Consider the following 18,704-nt stretch of genomic DNA (forward strand, 5'->3'; position numbering starts at 1 on the left):
AGCTAGGAGAGCTCATGACAGCTCTGAAAGGTTTCCAAACGTGGATTTTCTTTTTTGGGTGATGCCCGAAAGGCCCATTCCAAGGGCAAAGGCCACCCCTGGCGCTCCTGGGTCACCCAGCAGAACCCCATGGTCTGCATGCAACACCCCAATTCAACAGCAGAAGCCGCCCCCCAGCTTCTCCATCCCATCAGGGTTTGCGCTACCCCTCCGAAGGCGACAACCGAGCTCAGGCCAAGGAACAAACCCATGGCTGGAGCAGCACGTTGGGCCTGGAGAGAGCCAGTGCCAAACCCGGTTCCACCGGGCTGGCGGTGAGGCGCAGGCTGTAATTACCGCCTGCCTGCCAGGGTTTTTTCGCCCCCACTGCCCTACCCGGGAGGAACTGAGCAGCTGCCAGCAATTAAAAGTAGTTAGCAGTTCCCATGCTATTTTAACCATTTATAGGCAGCTATGGTGGCCCCTTCTCCCTTAGCGGAAGAGAGCGGTTCTTGCTGTCGCCCAGCACTTTGCAGCCCTGCTTGCGGAGATGCCGCCGCACGAGCCGCAGCGCCGTGCTCTATCGTAAGGCAACTTCGCTGAACTTGGGGTTGTCTCGTCTCCTGGGTGCCCCTCCGGTGAGCGAGGTGGCGTTTAAACCCAGCCTGAGGAGAGACTCGTCGTGTGGAAAACTGCAGCCCCGCCACTCCAAGTTTGCAAACCTGTAAGTTCGTTTTCAATTCCTTGCGAGAAGGAGATGTACAGGTATTGAGGAGTAGTTGCAGGATATGTCCCTCAATGTGTGATTTTTTTTTTTTTTTTTTTTTTTTTTTTGTGCGTGTGTGTGTCTGGGGTTTTTTTTATACTCCTGCAGGTATATTCTGCAGCCTGGGTTTCAATGCCGGTGCTTGGCGGGGATGTAGCGGTCCGTTACGTGCTCCTACGGCACTCGCATCGTTAGCAGCAAAAGCACACGTTTGCTTCACGCGTTCAAGTATTTTTCCCGGCGTGCTTCTCCCCGGGACGAGCCTCCTCGGCGGGCACAGCGGGGTACGGCCCCGCCGGGGGCCGGGGGGACGAGCACGCCGGTTCCCCGGGGGCCGCTGCCCCGCTGGGCTGCGGGGAGGGATGAAACCCGGCGCCGAACGCGTTGCGGGGCTCCCCCTTGCGCCCGCACATCCCCACTGCAGACCAAGCTCCGCCGGTTGGTATTTAACGCGGTTTTTTTCCATCCCTGCCTCGCAGTCCCTCTCCCGGCTCGGCTTTGTAACCCCCCCCCCCCCCCCCCCCCCCCCTTCTCCACCATCCCGGCTGCACGAGGTGGTGATGAACGGGAGGGGAGGGGGTGGCTGAGGCCGGGAGCAGCTCATCGCAGGCACGGAGCCGGGGCCGCCCCCGTTCCGCCCACTCCCCCCCGCCCCGGGGCCGCTCCCCGCTCCGCCCCGCTCGGCGCCGGGCAGCCCGGCAGTGTGTGGCGAGGCGGGCGGGCAGGCAGAGCCGCTCCGCTCCGCTCCTCTCCCTTCCCGGCCCCCGCCGCCGCCGCCATGCCGCCGCCGCCCGGCCCCCGCCGCCCCGCCGCTTGCTTCATCCTCCTCTTCCTCTTGCTGTTGCTCCGCCGGGCGCTGGCCGCCGCAGGTAAGGGGGAGCCGGGGAGGGGGCAGAAGTTTTGCGGGGGGTGGGCAGCGTGCCCTGCTCCCTCCCCCCCCCCCAAAAAAAAAAAAAAGTTCACTGCGGTTTACCTCTTTTTTTTTTTTTTAGGGGCAACTCGAGGGGGGTTCCAACCTTGGGGCGTTTATTTCCTTCTTTTTCTTTTTTTTCTTTTCTTTTTTTTTTTTTTTTTTCTCTTTTAATAAAGGTTGAGGGGTGTGCAGGGGAGCGCAGGTTTGGGCGGGGGGAGCTGAGCCATCCCCGGGGCCGGGGGATGCTCCGGGGGATGCGGGCTAGCAGCGCCGCTCGCCCTGCCCCGCCGCTGCCGCCTGCTGATATTTCTATATATATATATATAATTTTTTTTTTCTTTCCTTGGGAAAAGCAAAACAAACCCAGCCCTGTTTGTAGTGTCGCCGGCTGTGATTCCTCAGCGGGTCAAATAAGTTAATTATTCAGCTTGGATTATTTTTTTTTTTATCTGCCTTTTGATAAACTGAGCTATTGATGGCCAGGCAGCTAAGTGGTCTTTTCCTATGGCTCTTCAAAGTTTCCTGTGCGCAACCCAATCTTGTGATTGAGATGCACTTAAATCCAGCCCTTCCGTTGGTAATCCCTGCCACAGACAATAAACAGAGGCGCGTCTCTCCTGCTGCCCTCTCTCGTTAGGACTCCTGTGATCAAATTCAGCCTTTCCGCTATATTTCACACACCACCACCCCCCCCAGCAACTCATGAACATCCTCTGCATCTCAGGACTTTGTCCTTTGTCATCCTCCGGCGGTGGCAAAGCAAAGGTGCCGGTGTTTATCCTCCAGGTAGAACAAGATGTCTTCGAGTGTAGAGCTCGGAAGCGGAGCCCTATAAAGTTTGATGGCTTTTCGAGGTTGGAACCTCTACCCTAACCGTAAGCGTCGGGGCTCCGGTGATGGGCAAGGTCGGCACCCCCGTGGGAACTGGGGAGGAGAGCCCATCGCCCGCTTCCCGCAGCTTGCGGCAAGGGCTTGAGGACGCGGCGCGGAGCTGCGCGTAGCGCGGATCGGTCTTGGTAGTAGTTGAAAGCGTCTCCTGACGAGCTGATTTTCTAGGAAAATGAACCAAGCCTTCTTTTCTGAAGCGTAATTAAGGTGACGAGGAATTTTGGGGAGGGAGCTTAATTAGATTAATATTTTTTCCGCCTCCGCCACACAAAGATCTAGTGTGTTTCGGCAAATGGAAAACAGAAATGGCACTATTGACTTACTCAGTGGCCTGGACGTTGCTGCAGCAGCATCCTCCAGCCAGAAGAAACTCTCCCTTGCTGGCAAGGGAGAGGTTTGAGACCTGGCAACTGGTGGGCAGTGAGGGGACCTGTGGCTCGGCACGGTGTGGGATGCTGTGGATGGCAGGGAGTTGGGAAGGCTGGATTAGCCAGGCTGCTGTGGGTCAGGGTTTAGCTGTGGCCAAGCAGCCTGGGGATGCTGGGGGGGGGGGGGAGATGTTGGCTGGGTTGGTGGTACGGGACCCCCGTGCCTGCCTCTGTCCCGTGCAGTGCTCCTCATGGTTGCATGCACCAAGTTCACGCAGGGGTTGAACTCCAACTGGGCAGGAGGGAGGGAATGAAGAAGAACAAACAAGTTAGACCTGACCAAGCTGGATCAGTTTGAGTCTGGGGAGCTTTCTGAAGGCACACTGTTAATCTGGCATACGTAAATGTGTATAAAGTTTTTAGCTGTAGAGCTATAATTAGTGTTTCTCCAGGAGCGTTGTATAGAGATTGCATGTGATGATGCAGAGGAGGGAGCCAAGATGGGTGCTGCGCCCCGGTGATAAGCCGCTCCCTTCCCCATCCTTGCCTGGTTTTGAGGAGGGAGGGAGAGACATCACCCAGAAAATAATTTTTAATAACAGAGAATGTACATATTGTTTGTGTCGGGTTTTGCAACGGGGCGGGGGGAGACATGTTGTTTTGGATCGGGGTTTGAAACCCAGAAGCGGTCGGCCCGCTCCTCGCCAGCACTGCTGCGGTGCTCTCCTCCGCTCCTGGGGGAACCCCAGCTCCCACCCGCGGCCCCCCCATCCCGGGGCTTTGCCTGCCGGGCTGCTCGCCACGCTTCGTTCTGCTTGTGTGTGCTACTCTCGATAGGAAAACAACTTGGGGTGAGGATTTCGAGCTTGCTTGAGGGCCTTTCCCAGCGAGGCCAGCTGTGCGGAGGTTGCGGAAGGGCTGCCAAAATCCAGAGGGTGATGCTGGATGGCGGGCTTAGCTGACAAGGGTGTTTGCGGGGAGTGTGACGCTGCCATTCTGGCGAAGGACTGTCCTTCCATCCCTCCGTTGCACTACCATCAGGAAAACACCTGGGAAGGGGATATCGGCACTGCTGTCTCCCACCGGCGTGGGTCACGGGCTCCCGCGCGTCGGTGGCAGGAGGCTGCCTGCCTGCTGCTGTCATCGCGAGCAGATGGCCGGGAGAGAGATGCTTGCTCCAAGACCTGTTGCTCGTCAGAAAAGCCTGCCCTTGCAGGAGGTGGGGGCTTGCTCGCTTGAGGACAGCGGTGTGTGAAAGGATCTGCTCTGGCTTTTTGTCGCCTTCTCCTTTAGCTTCTTGGTTATGGAGCTTTCTCTCTTAGAAGCGGGTGCTCTCTGTGCACGGTAGTGGCAGAACGAAATAATGAAACAACAAAAAAAGGAGAGAAATGGAAAAATGCTACTTTAAAGAAGGCAGAGTCTCTCGGAAGGGGTAGTTGGGGGGTAGGGGAGAAATTCAGATTGTGTTTTCTCTGTTTAAAAATCAAAAGTGCACCACTGCTGACCCAGCAAGCAGCTTGGAGAGTCCTGCTGTGTCCTTTATCTTCTCTCCTATTTAAGGTCCCATGGGTCCTTTCGGTGCTGTGCACGCTGGCTCCCTTTCCGTCCCTGTCCTAGCCGTACAGCAATAAAAAAAAAAAAAATTATCTGGATTTTGGGTCAGTTAAGCAAGCCAAGATGATGCAAGGAGCCTGGTTTTGCTTCCGTTTCTAGCAGCAGCAGCGCTTTCAAGTCCTCAGCCCTGTGGCTTTCTCCCTCCCAGCGTGTTTGGGGCCGGAGGGATGAGCCTGCCAGCCCCGTAGGTTATCGGGAGAGTCGGTGAGCTGGGTTTTGCTAGGCAAAAGCCAGGCTCGCAGGCCGGTGCCGGGGAGGCGGCTGGAAGCGCCGGGCTCTGAGGTGAGGACGGAAGGGGCTGGATGGAGTCTGCGAGGAGTTCATTACAGCAGATGTTGGTGCCATAAAGCCACAGGTTCCTGCTGTTTCCTATTCACTTATATCCTCCCGGCTTTAGCGATGGTAATGCAAGTGAAAACATTTGCCGGAGCGAGGGACGGGGGAATAAATCACCAGCCTGTTCCCTCTGCCCCCTCCTGCCATGCCACCCGCGTCTCGCCTTGGGAAGCGGGGAGGCTAATACGGGTGCAAGGGATGCCCGAGCCGCTCGCCGGCCGCCGTCGGCCCCGCCGTGGCATTTGAAGCCCCACTGCCTCTGATTTTGATTTTCCTTAACAAGCAAAGCTGTAATTCGCTGTAATCGGTTGTATTGTGCAAGCCACCCCTGCTCGTGAGTCAGAGCGCGGTGGCACCGAGCTGACACAGCCCTGGCCCTTTGGATGCTGGGGGGGGGTGAGGGTCTGCGTCTGGTGGCACGAAGGCTCATTCCCCTTCATCCTGGGGTGAAGGGAGCTCGGGTAATCCTTCCCTGGCTCTGCCAGAGCTCAGGACCTAAAGGAAATGTTGTGTGAGATACTTTCCCCCACCAAACCAGAGCCTTTGTGGCGCTCCAGGAGCGGTGAAGGGGTAGCTTTTGAATGATGTGGCTCCCCACATCAGGCCGGGGCACTGGGGGAAAAAAAAAAAAAAAAAAAAAATCCTGTATGACCTGCAGTGGGGTTGCGCTAGGGCTGGGAAATGCAGAGCTTTGACTTGGGAGAGGCAGAAAGCCCCATAAAGCTGCTCTGATGTCTGGTTTCACACCCGCCCTCCAAGGGACCTCTCTTGGTGGGAGCCTGGAGGCCCCTCGCTGAATGCAGCACCCTCCCTAACACTCCCTAAATCCTCCGGCTCGCTGTCCCTGCAGCCCTGCAGGCTTGGCTGACGCTTGAATTTTTACTGTCGAGGCAGTTTGGGAGTGTTGGGTTTTCTTTTAGCTTCACGCCGGGGTCCCAGCGTGGAGGGTAATGTTGTTCTCGGGGGTCCCAGCTGCGTTTTGGTTAAAATCAGTTTTGATCCCGTTGTGGAGCAAAGTGCTAAAAACAGGGGCTGCGTGCGTGGGGGAGGCTGGGGAGCCAGAAGGCAAGCAAAGCATCCCGGCTGCACGGAGTATTATTTTTGAAGCCTCCTGGTTTTTCGGAGGCCTGACTCACGGTGCAGGAATGCGCTGGGCTGGCAGCCCTGGACCTGCTCCTTGGTGGAGGGGAAGAGCTGCCGTCTCCTCCTCCCAAGCCCGTTCCCCATCCCCTCTCCTCCCAAACCGCCGGGCTGGGCTGGTAGCAGCCACATGTTTGCTGAGCTTGGATTTTTAGGGGATTTCTTTTTTTTTTTTTTTTTTTTTTTTCCTTTGCTATTTGCTTTTTTCACATAGGGGCTGCTTTTTTTTTTTAATTTTTTTTGAATGGGGCTGGGGCAGCTCTGCGGGTCGTAGCAAGGCACCTTTGGGTTGCATCGGCTGGTTGGAGGCAAGGGAAAGGCAGAGCGAGCCCGGAGATCAAACGCAAGCCAGGCTGGGAAAGGCTGGGCGAAGCCACACTGGAAAACGAGGAAAGGGAAGGGAAGCAGGAATTATTTAGCACGGGGCTTGCTCCAGCGTGTCCTGCACTCTGCCTTTAATCTCCTGCGAGTCCCTCCCTGCTGCAGCCCGGCACGGCCCCGCTCAGGTCTCCTTTGCTCCCTGCTGCCTTTGGTGGCTTCTCCCTGACCCGCTGGCTCGGCTCAGTTTTTTGGGGGGGGCTGTCCCCCGTTGCCGCGAGCTCCTCTGGACCCACACGGGTGTGTTAGATCTGGGTTAGGTTTGTAGTGAAATGCCCAGGGTGGTGGGTCCTGGTCCTCATCCCCAAACTGGGGGGCCAGGTGCTGCTACCCGGTGTAAGTTGGGTGGTGTTGAAACTGCAAGACTTAACCCAAACTCTTGGTGGTTGGGAGGGTGCCTTGGGGTAAATCTGGTAAAGGGACCGTGATGACAAGTTTGGCTCCCTGTGTTTCTCAGTGTTGGGCTCCGTGGAGAAATTCAGGAGGGGAAGGGGAGAAAGCAAGCTACCTGCCACCCTGATGCTGAGCAGCAGGCGGGGCATCTCACAGCTCAAGAGGAAGAAAGTGTTTTCATCTTTGGTGTGGGCTCTGCTTCCCATCTTTCCTCAGCCCGCGAGTCCGGGCTCTGCCGGGTCCCTTGCCTTGCCTGGAGCATCCATGGATGCCACTGTGTCTTCCCTCCTCCTGCTTCAGCCCTCAGGCCCTCTCCAGAGGGGACTGATGGCCAAGCACTCACTCGTTTTGGTGCTGGGAAATATTCCCTTTCCAGCTAATACGTTGCTGAGCTTGGTCTTTGCTGCAAGGAGGAGGAATTACCCGTTCCCAAGCCCTGGAGGTGGCAGCAGAGCCGCCTGGGGCACGTGCATGGGCTGTGGGGCAGGCATGGTGGTGGAGGCACAGGAGTCCCAAAACTGGGCTTTCTCCGTGAGACAAGGCTTCCTCCTAGAGCTGGATTAGTCCAGGCAAAATATTTATCAGGAGGTGCATCCCATTGCCTGCCATGCAGGGCTTGGTCTGCATGGATGGGGCTGACACTCCCCCAGGGTCTAAAATGCAAATGTTTTGAGCCAGTTTTTTCCCCTTTAGCTTTGCTTGTTGGACGTTAAATGCAGTGCTGTTTGTTTTGGTTGTTTGGTTTTTTTTTTTTTGGGGGGGGGGGGTGTTGTGTTTTTTAACCCTGGGAGATGGAGGACACAAGTTGAGACACTTACTGAAGAGTAATATACCCGGTTATACAAGAAGCAAACTGAGCAGAGCTCTAGCCTCAAACTCTGAAGCTTTTCTGTGCTTGCATTTGGGGTCTGGGTTACCCCTTTCTCTGGAAGAGTGAGTCCCTTCAGGTAAGGAAGAAGACCTGTATAGATTTGCAGAGCATCTTTGGTGGTCTCCTCCTCCACCTCCATCCCTTTGCCCCACAAGTCTGATCAGCAGCAGCCTATAATACACGTATATACACACGTATAGCACAGCTGCCCTCGCTTCTCTCCCCCGTTTATTCCCGTAAAACCTAGGAGGAGAGAAAGGGCTTATTTGTACCGCGACCGATCCCTTCCCTGCCCAAATACCTGGGGCTCCGAGCATGGGCTGTCCTCCTAATCGGTACAAACCCCTCATCGAGCCAGACACAAAAGCCAGATCCCGGCATCTCTTGTGCTTCTGGGGGGTCCCGCCGGTGTGGTTTCCATAAAGCTCCCATGGGTAACCTTCGCTGCTCCCGCAGCTCCCCTCCTTCGCAAGCCTATGCCGAGTGTGAAAGCTGAGGGATTGTTTCCCTTTGAAAGAGCGTGGAAAATCTCATTTGGAGATGTTTAATGCGTATTAGATCCATCTGCCTTTCTGTCGAGCGGAGGCCGCCGCGGGAGGAGAGGCGAGGACTTCTGAGTGCAGATGCCCAGAGCCCAGGTGGGCTTCGGGGCTCTGTGGGAGTGATGCTGTGGGCATCCTCCTCGACTGGAGGATCCATGTAGGTGTATAGCATGGAATGTTAGAAAGAGGTGGGTGGGGAGGTGGGGGGGAAACCCCACAAGACTTCCACAGAGTTGGAGAAATGCTCTTGGTATTGATGTCACTGCATGCAGGTGCAATTGTTTTGGATGCTTTGGCTTGCCCTGGGGATGGGATTCTGCACACCTTGAGATATTGAACCAAATGGCCGTCAGGTGCAGATAAAAATCTGTGTGAGAGGGTTTGAGTGCGGGATGGTGCGTGGGGAATGCTCCTGTAAGGCACGATGATGCTTCTCCCCACCAAGCATCCCTCCCTGTTGAAGTTCTCTGGAGATGGACGTGGTGGCTGTTGATAGGAGCCCTGCAAGGGGGAGGCTTACGCTGGCAGGGAGGTGAGAGCACGGCTAAGATGAGAGGAAGCTTTTCTCCACCCTGACTTTGTCCTGCTGTTGCTTTGTGAGTCTTCCCTTTTGCGGAGTGACTCTCCTCCCCGGGAGCTGCCACCAGCCTGGAAATGATCCCCAGCTGCCCCCTTCTCGCCACGCTCCCTCCTCGGTTGGCAGCATTTAAATGCCTTTACGTGTTCTCTTCCACAACTTAAATAAGGAGCAGCGTGGGCTGCCCACCTCTGGGGGGGGGCTCCTCGGTGTACCTGCATCTCCTGGGGTGGTGGCAGGCTGGAGGGACAAGATGTTGTAAAACAAACCCGGGCTTCCCGGCTGGGTGGCTCGCGGAGGCGGGAGGCTATTAAAAGGGTTGTGTTGCATTGCATAGCGTGGGAGTTTTCCTTAGGCAGGAGGTTAGAGAGCCCAGAAACTCCTCAGGACAGATTTAAATGGGAGAAGGGACACGCCTGGGTTGCAGTGTTGCTGTCTCCTCCTGTCTGAGGTTGCTGTCAGCGAGTGTCCTCAATGCTTTCTAGGCTGTGAGGTTTTGGGCTTATTCGCAACCAGCGGCACACGTGGGCGCATCCACCCAGCAGCGGCTGAAAGGCACCAAGAAGGTCCTCAGCAGAAGACCTTGCTTCATTGACTGTCTGGTTTTCCAATGGACTCACATGATGTGCCGGGAAGTTGTAGTTCTTCCTTCGGATGATTCTGACCGCTGGTTGGAGGACCGAAAGCAACTGGGATGGAGGAACAGGGATTCGGATGGTGACCGCTGGTTGGAGGACCGAGAGCAATTGGGATGGAGGAACAGGGCTTCTGAGGGTTTTATGGAGATGGATGAACACAGCTTCTTTCTGCTGGGTTGACTGGCTCTGCCTCTCTACCACCTTGAGGGGGTCTCGTCCCCGCCTTGAGTGGTCTGTGAGCGGGGGCTGATCTCCTCTGCGCGTCTCTTATCCCCCGTGGAGACCTCACCATCCTACGCCATCACCCGGCTGTGTTATTGGCTCTCTCTGTTTGGGTTGGCTTGAAGAACAGAAGGAGGGTGTTTTCCAGGAGCCAGAAAGTGGTTGCTATTTAAAACAACCAGAAAAAAAGCGGTCTGCTGCTTGCTTTTCATCCATGTAGCCAAATGGAGCCGAGCAAGCATCCCCACCCTCACCTGGAGGGGCATCTCTGAAGGCTTTGCAGGGCCTGCAAGTGAAGCTAGTAATTAGCGCTGGTCATGAGGGTGGATCTTGCAACGTGGCTGTGCTGTCTGCTGTGGTCTGGCCTGGGGCCATCGCCTCGTTTCGGATGGCCGCTGCCCAGGTGTGGGATCCCAGCAGCCTCCCTCCACCCCTGTTTATCCCAAACAGGCTGGGGATGCCGCTCGGGGTGCGGGCACCTTCGTCTCCCCGCCTGGCGCGGCTGTTTTTACAGTTGCTGGATGGTGCTATGGTGTTCCTGTGCTGCAATATTATTTTGAAGGTTTTTCTGTCCCCCTTGACAGACGTGAAATGTAGAGACGTGCTTAAAATGAAAGCATGGCTCCTAAGTCCAATTACACAGCAATTAAAAGTAATCGGCGGTCTGGGTCGCTGCATCGGAGACTAGGCTCGTTGAAGGGTTTTCTCTTCCAGCCTGTCTTGGAGAAGCTTAAATGTCCTGGCTCTTCTGCTTTCTGGGACCTGACCGGAGGACATCTTCCTAGAGCGGGTCAAGTATTGCTGAAAATCTGCATTAGGCTGGAAGTAAGCGGTTCCCAGCGCTCAGGAGCCCCTCACCGGGGCTGTGGCATCCCTCCGTGACTCCGTAGGGTCTCCTCTGAGTTGCACCAGTCTATCTGCTTTGGGGACAAGCGCTTGGTGACACGGCGTCGCTGCTGGGTGCGTGCCCAGCTCTCTCGGCACTGCTGGGGCCGCAGGCTGATGCTTTGGGCTGGAAGGAAGAAGAGGTGGCAATTCGGGCTCCCCCGCCATCTCCACCCATGCATTTATTTCCACCTGAGTCTGCGGTTCCTCTTGTCCTCCCCTGGTCTTTAGGAGGAGATGCTTGACTTGGTTGTGGAAGCACGTTTTCCTGGAGGACGCGCGATGCCTGCTGTGCATCATTTTGGCTGCTTTTTTTACAGTCGGAGCCCTGCAAACACCGCCTTCCATGCTCCGACGTCGGCACTAAAGGGATTTGTTTCAGGAGAGGGGATTTGGCTGCACGGCTGTGCAGCGCGGAGCTGCTCGGTTGACCGGGGTCCAGAGTGTGATGAAGCCGGGGTGCGGGCTGCCAAGGGCTATAAAACTTACGTTCTCCCCCTTTGCAGTCCCTCTTTTTTCACGTGTGTCTATGCTAAATGATTTGCTACTGGTGAATGACTAGTCTGTGCTTGGGTGAAGCAAGCAAGGCTGGGAGGTGCGGCTGTGGAGGCTTTGCACGTTAAAATCCCGTGGTGTCATAGCCCAGGGATCCCGGCTTTGGCTTGCAGGAGTTACAGCCCTGTGGTTAATCCCTGTCATGGGTACTTCAGCTATCCTGTTTTATATATATATATAAAAAACAAGGTATGGAGGCACCTATTTCAGACTCTAAAATTTATACACCAAGATAAAAATGTTGGCTCTGCCCAAAGCTGGAAAAGCGAGATCCAAAAGCTGGGAAGAGGGTTGGGTTTTGTTTGGGCTGAACAGTGACTAACAAGAGTTGAGTTTTTAAAACAAATGCTTGGGATAAACTGGTTATGCAAACTGGGGCGAATTGGGCAGGTTCCTTTGTAGTTTACAACAAAACCCCGGGAGTCTGGGGCGTGTTGGGGCTGGTCCTGCCGGGGATGGAAAAACCCACGCGCCGGCTTTGCAGACAGGGTCCCAGCCGATCGGGAAGGATCCCGGGGGATACGTGGTAGGAAAAGCCCCAGGTTACTGCGGGGCCTCATCTGTCCAGCTAAAACCTTGAGTAACGCCAATCCTAAAAACACAACGGGTCAAAAATAGATGATGCTTTTTTTAAAGTGTGGTTTTCTAATACCTGCTAAGAGGAATTCATGCTGTGCTCAGCTCCAAGAAACTGTCAGGCTTGCTGGTCCTGTGCCGCCAAAAATATATAAATTCAGAGGATCTTTGGGGTTTTTTGCCGCAGCGTTCGTCGGCTGCGGCCGGGAGGATGGTGTGGGGTACGCAGGCGCGCCAGCAATGCTCGGTATGCTTTGCAAAGGCAGTCGGGCTCGCAGACCACAAGGCTTCTGGTTTCTATCACAGCCTGTGCTGTTTTGGCCAGGGGCATCCATCCATCCATCCGTCCGTCTGTCCATCCCACGGCGCTCTCAGGCTCTGTGAGGCTCCTCTCGAGTGTGGTGCTTTAAGGACACTAGAAAAAAGAAGTGGGTACGAGGGCCCTTGTGAATTTTTAACTTCATCCCGTGATGCGGGCTGGGGGAAGGCTTTGCCTTGCTTGTCGGTAAGGCAAAGTAATGCTCCGTAAAAATCCCTCTCGCCAATTGCCGCTGGATCGGTCTTCTGGGCTGAACAAAAACCAGCTTAGGCTGCCGCCGTCTCTTTGTGGGGAAAGGCCCGGCTGCTGGATGAAGCAGAAAATTAGATGAAAACTGCCTAACGGGAAAAGAAAGATGATTTTTGCACGCGGGGAGGGGGAAAAGAGGAGGTGAAGTTGCTGCTTAACCCGGTCGGCGGCCCGCGCCTGCCCTTCGAGCATCCTCTGACCACCGGCACCCGGCAGTGCCTTGGCGTTGCTGTGCCCGTTGGCTGTCCCCACATCCTAAGGGCTCGCTGCTGTTCCCGTCTTCTCCTGCTAGCGGAGAGGGATGAGGTTGGAGGCTTGAGCAAGGGTGGCTTTTCGGTGGTCCCCGGCCGGCTGGGGAAGGCAAAGCTCCGCTTGCAGAGCGGGTTTTTGTTGGGCATGCGCTTTCTGCCTCCCCCTTTCCGTCGCCATACCCCAATGGCATACTGGCTCTGTTTTCATTAGTATTTATGGACTGGCTATAAGGGGATGCAGCGGATCCAGCCGGGCTGTTAATGACCCCTGCGTGAAATAGCAAAGCCCACTTAGCGGTCTCGGCCGAGGGGTTTTACTGCGGCCTCTCCCGGTCTGCCTGTGCTCCTCTCCTTCCCTTAGAGAGAGACGGGGAGGGCTGCCGGCACGATTTCTCGCTTAAAGAGAAAAGGGCTTGGATTTGTGTGCCTATGGGAGGTGGGGGAAGGAGAGCGTGTGTGAGTGTATGGAAAGTATAGGGGGGAGAATGCAAACCATATGTTTCTGCGAGGGTCAAGTTGCAGAGCTAAAACCAGCGGGGAAGCAAAAGAAGCCGGAGTCCTGCAGTTTGGCTGCGTTTTGCATCCCGGTAGGTGTGGGGGGGGATCCAGCGTGGCCTGCTGAAGGATGATTTTAAAAAATAAACCCACCCTAAAAGATGATTTGGGTCCCTGCGTGGCACTTTGCGGTGTCACTGCTGTCCCGTGTATTTAGGGCTGGGGTCCAGGACTGTTTCCAAGCCCTTGGGGCTCCTGTAAATAAATGGTGGGGATGCTGGGAAGAAGCTTCTCGGGGTTGCCCTGAGTTCATGGCGTTTGCAAGCTTGATAGGAAGTCAAGGGAAGAAACTTTTTGCAGGGAAGGGAGTGCCTTCAGCTTGCTGGAAAAGCAAGGTTGATGTTGTGCCATGCGCCACGGCTGTCCTTGCGTTCTCCTTCCAGCTACGGAGAGGAGAGTCAGATGAAAAGATCCATTTTCCCTTCTCAGAGTGGAAAAAGTTATGTGCAGGCAGCCCGGAGACTTGTATAGACTTCAGACCTAAGCGATGTGAGCTGGATTGAAATGCTTTTAAAAAGAAACCCGAAAACAGGGGGACCGGCGAGGTCCCGCAGCAAACTTTTTTAGCAGGGAGACATCTTTTGTTTCCAAAACTAAAGGCATGGAGACAATATCTGATTCCCCGACTGGCTCTATGGAGCTGTTTGCAACCTGTCAGCTTGGTAACCATCTGCTTGCAGCCCGCAGGGACCGTGCTATATATGGGACGTGCAAGGAGAGAGGCATTGCCGTGCCCCCCCCCAGGAGCAGCCGTGGGCTCCAGCCCCTCCGCAGAAGGGACTGTGGGGCACAGCATCTCCTTGGCCCGTGCACCAAGAGGAGCTCCTGCGCCTAAGACACCAAAAATCCCGATGGATTTATTTTTTGGTTATCTGGCTTATTTCGGGGTTGTTTGTTTGTTTGTTTGGGGGAGATTTCTTTTTTTAGCTTCATTTCCTAAAAAAACCCAGACTTTTTTTTTTTTTTTTTGCAGTTGTGCTGTTTGTGTGTCTGCAGCCCTCCCCCTCTTTGACTCAGAAGTAGATGTCTCGCAATTAAGCGCCTGCCTGATTAGGAAATTAGCAATAAAGTTTTTATCTAAGAGAGCTGGTTGGCCAGTGAGAGGGATCTATTAATATCCCACTAAAAAAAACCCGACAGCATAACACTTGCCACCTACTATTGGGGAACACAAACGCCACGTGGGCGTGAGTATTTTGAGCAGCAGATCTATAGGAAAGCAGGTTTTGTTGTGCCGCTTAAGGGACCGCATCACTTGAGCTGAGCTGGGGTACCTCGAAATAAATGAAGGACTGAGAAAAAGGTTGGAAAAACCTTAGGCAAGGTGAGAGAAGTGCTGAAGGATGCCTTCAGGTCACGGCAAAAGACGCTAGTTGGCAGATGACCTTTATTTGTTGTGGAAGGAAATGGTCCTTCGCTAATGATGGTTGAGTGGCTGAGGGGGAAGCGGGAGGAGAGCATCCTACACCTGGGTCAGCAGCGGAGAGATGGGGAGGGAAGGATGGGCTTCCTTGTAGCCTACACACATGCTTTGGAAGAAATTGCTTGGCATGTTCGATGTGGCAGTTTCTTGGGGCTTGCTTTGCCAGCATGTGTAAAGAAAAAAGAGTTTAAAAGTCATTTAGGTGAACTGCAGGGTCTAAAGGCTGGAGGAGTTTGGATTACTGCAGACCTTTGGGTCAAGGGTATTCTGCAGCTTTGGCTTTTTGTGGTTTTGGGGAGCAGGAGTTTCTGACCTCTCTGAAAATGGAGCATCAAGGGGAAAGATGGGGGAGAAAAGAGCATCTTCCCGTAAGCATCCTGCCAGCTGCTTCTGCAGGTCCTGAGGGTCTCTGTGGGGTTTGATCTGGCTGGCGTTTGTCCCTAGATAAGTGCCATAATAAACCTGGCCCTTGCTTCACTGGCAGGGTGGCCTCCTGACTCGTCCCAGCTGTGGTGGGTTGACCCTGGCTGGATGCAGGTGCCCACCAAAACTGCTCTATCGCTCCCCTCAGCTGGTCATGGGAGAGAAAAATATAACAAAAGGCTCGTGGGTCAAGATAAGGACCATGTTATTTGTAGAGACAGTCTCTTAGTGCAGTGCAGAAGGTGGCTTGAGAAACCATGAGGAGGTTCTCGGGAAGGTGGTGAAAATGAGAAACTGGAGTTAGGAAAGCAAAAGCGTGTTTTCTTCCCGTACCAGGATGTTTATTCCAGATAAAACACAGATGCAGAGAGATGGCATCCCTTTTAATTTAAAAAAAACCCCAAACCTCTATTTTGAAGCTGCTGAGAATGTGACTGCCCCTTGTGATGTTTCACAGCTGAGATCATTTCTGGCTGAGTTAATCCACTCTGGAGGTTTCAGTCTCAATCTGGCTGTATGGGTGAGCTCAGAATCTGAATTTTTACAGGGTTGGAGGGGGGATCTCAATTATTTTGGACCAAAAAGTAAAATAAAGCTATGGAGAAGCATCAGTGAAGAGAAGACTTTCAGGTTTGGGGTGAATTGTGATCTGGAGCTGCTCTGCTCTAACTGTAATTTTGCACATACAGCTAAGTGAAACAAGAAATGCAGAGCATTTGCTAAAAGAACATTAGCAAAAGCTGGAAGGAATTGCTCTTCTTTTCAGAAATAGGTAATAGGCATTATTTTTGGAGTAATTAAATTTCACGAGTGCTTATTTAGAAAGACATTTAGTCCGTTCACTGTATTAAAGACTTTCAGAGAAGATAATAAGTCCAAGGCAAGCAGGCTGCCTCTGGGAGCAACCGAGACTCAGAGCAGGGCTTTAATTTCGGCGGTGTATCAGTGTAATAGTATTGTTTATAAGCTTCTCTTGCCACATGAAAGCAACGTTGCATTATCCTGGTTGGTCCTAAAAGCAGCAAACCAGCCAGAAGAGGCCTGATTACAGAGCAGCAGCTCTTTCTTCCCATCACTACAAAAGAATAGACAATAGAAACCGGGATCCAGTTTTAGCTCCAGTAATGCAATGCCCTCCTTCTGGTGGTCATGTCACATGCTGCCTGAGTAATTCCCATCCTTGTTCTGCCTGGAAAACCGGCCTCGGAGGGAGGGAGCAATGGCTTTGGCTGGGTGATGCTGGGATCAGGCGCCCTGCTGCAGGCTGGTGCTGCGGGTGGACTTTGGATGAGGCACGGAGCTGCAGGTTTGGGGAAGGAGGTGGCCTTCAACATTTGTAGGGCCGGCGGTGCTGCGGAGCTGGTGGGTTGTTGGTTGGGGGGGGTCATCGCTCCCAGAAACGGGGAGCAGTTTGGCTGGAGCCTGGGGCTGGCTTGGAAGACTTGAGCCTGAGGCGTTGGAAGAGGAGCTTGCAAAAGCAGCTCTGTGGTCACTGCTTGCTCGTGCCATAAGCTTGTCATCCGTGCACGGGGGGTACAAAGGCATGGCAAATGTGGATTTTTAATTTTTTCCTTCAACAAGCATAACTGACTCGACCCGTGGGTAGCTGCAGGACATGGAGGGCAGCCGGGAGCTGCACAGCCTCCCTTTTGGCTGTGGTTCCTGTGGGTCAGGTTACCATATAGCTGCATCATGTGCTGCTTCTCGCCTTTCTAAGGTGGTTTGGAAATAGGACAGGGTTTTGTTTCCAGCTTGTTTCATGTCACTTGGCTTCTCCAGCTCGGGGGATCTTCATGGGATTTGACAGGTGAACGGAGAGCAAGTGACTGCTAAGGAGGAGAAGGGGGACCCCTCTGAGGTTGTGTTGCAAACTCCATCGTTGCACAAGACATGGAGAAAACTCCTCTGGAGTTATTTCTTAAAAAGCAGCTACGGATCACAGCTGGCTTGCTTTGACCAGGCATTCCCGAAGAGCTGGATGTGAAACCGGTGCAGAGAGAAACCCGCAGCGGAAACCTCACAGCGCTTTGTGCCTAGGACAAAGAGTTGGTTTGGAGTTACAGGGAAGAAAAGGAGTGCGGTTGGGGTGGGGGGGAAGGTGTTGTAAGATGGGTATTGGGACTGGGACATAGCGGGGGAGGCAAATGGGGCCCTAATGAGCAAATATGTTGTTGGGGATGATTGAGGACGCTGACCCGGCGGGAATATTTCACTAGCCTGGTAGTGGTATGGATGCTGATTTTTTTCCCACTTCTCTGCAGCTTTAAACACGCAGAAGACAAACTCTCCCTGGATGCCTTGGTGGCAGGAGATGGGCGCCCCACGATCAGCATCCTCCTGCTTAGCCCCCAGGAGTGTGTGCCAGGGATGCCGCCTGTCCTGCAGGTGAACCCCAGACCTGCTGCCACCCCCCAGCCTTTGGCCTCTGGTTTTCTTTAACCTTATTTTCCCCCTGCTCATTCAGTTTGCAGTTAGGAATACCTTTTATGTGCTGAAGACTTATGGTTCAGCCTGAATGTTATCAGTGCGGTGTCTGATAAGTTTTCTGCCTCGAAGCCCTGGGGAAGCGCCTGTTCAGGGTCGCTGCAATGGATTTTCCTCCTCTTGCCCAGCTGCCTAAGAATAGTGTGATTTTTATGTACTCCTTAACTGAACGGAATTACTTTCATCAGTGGAAAGAAAAATGCACGTCCTAGCCAGCATTGTCCATAAAGGCTTGTGATGCCTCTCCCTGCTTTCATAAATTCATAAATGGGTGGCAGGATGTGGTGTTAGGAAAGAATAAATCTCTGATTATTCGGATGAGCTTGGACCGTATGAAGAATGTGGCAGGGGAAGGATAAAGGGTTTGTCTCGGTGGGTTGCGGAGCTGATGGCCTGATCTTGGATATGGAGATGATTGAGGGTGGTGGTGGTGGAGATGCATGATGGTTTTATGTGGATGGCGTAAAGGCGGAGCGGTGGAGGCACCAGGACATCGTGTTTTGTGAGAGGAGAGATGCTGAAGCATCCTTTTGAATAAACAGGCTCGCGATGGGGCTTAGCACCGACCGTCCTCTGACGGCTGCGAGAGGTGAAGCGCGATGCTCAAAGAGAAGGGTTTTTCCCCCAGCTGACATCTTGCCGCTCCTCTTCCCACCCTGCTCCTGGGTCTGGCTGGTGCAATGTGGTGGCAGAGCTGGGATTGAGGAGAGCCTCCCCAGGGCCCCGCCGCATGTGGGGTGTGGGTCGGTGAGATTTTTGTCTCGACCACCCATTGGGATGTGGCTGGAGGGATTTGTGGTTTAAAACGGTGTCAAAGTAGGCATTTGGGGCAGCTTTGCCCAGGCAAAGTGGGGATGTGGCGCTTCTGGAGCACCCGCTGCCCACAATCATGGCACTCGAGAGCTAAAGCTTACTTGGTGGGGGATTGTGCCACCCTCCTGCCCCTACAGGGAGGGTGATACAGGGGTCCCTGCTGTAATTCGGTAGGCAGGAGGAGGTACCGCATGGCGTGGGATGCTGAGCATCTATGGAAGCAGCCTTGTGTGCATTAATCAAAGAGCCTGCAGCTCCCCTTTGGAGCTGTAATAGCCAGAGCTGAGAGAGTCAATCCATATCTATTTAAAGCACTTCAATAAATAAAGATGCTAAATAAAATCGCAATGGCCCTGTACTCTCTCCCTGCTTCTAGGATTTCTCTAGGGGAAGGAAGGGGTGGGCACTGTCGGGAGTCTTTTAGCTTGGCTGGGCGACCTCCACCTCGCAACAGCGGTCTGGAGCCAGGCACCAACTTGTGCCGCTGCCTGTGTCTCATGGGCATCTGCAGGGTGATGGCAGCGGGGGGCCGGGGTGCACCGAGCC

The 18,704-nt window shown here is 54.1% G+C and overlaps 1 protein-coding gene across 3 annotated transcripts in view; it reads left to right on the forward strand.

Annotated features, from left to right (window-relative positions):
- Nucleotides 1–1,425: 1,425 nt before the first annotated feature.
- UNC5B (unc-5 netrin receptor B) overlaps nucleotides 1,426–18,704 on the forward strand; it is a 55,096-nt gene continuing 37,817 nt past the window's right edge. For 2 of the 3 annotated variants that reach the window (XM_030030239.1, XM_030030240.1), the window contains exon 1: nucleotides 1,426–1,614. In XM_030030239.1, coding sequence (XP_029886099.1) covers nucleotides 1,524–1,614 — 91 coding nt within the window. In that variant the 5' untranslated portion in view covers nucleotides 1,426–1,523. Of the gene's footprint in view, nucleotides 1,615–2,484; nucleotides 2,513–18,704 lie in introns of those variants that run through there. The other variant, XM_030030241.1, reaches the window with a different exon arrangement.

This window comes from Aquila chrysaetos, chromosome 11 (assembly GCF_900496995.4).
Source record: "Aquila chrysaetos chrysaetos chromosome 11, bAquChr1.4, whole genome shotgun sequence".
Lineage (NCBI taxonomy): Eukaryota > Metazoa > Chordata > Aves > Accipitriformes > Accipitridae > Aquila > Aquila chrysaetos.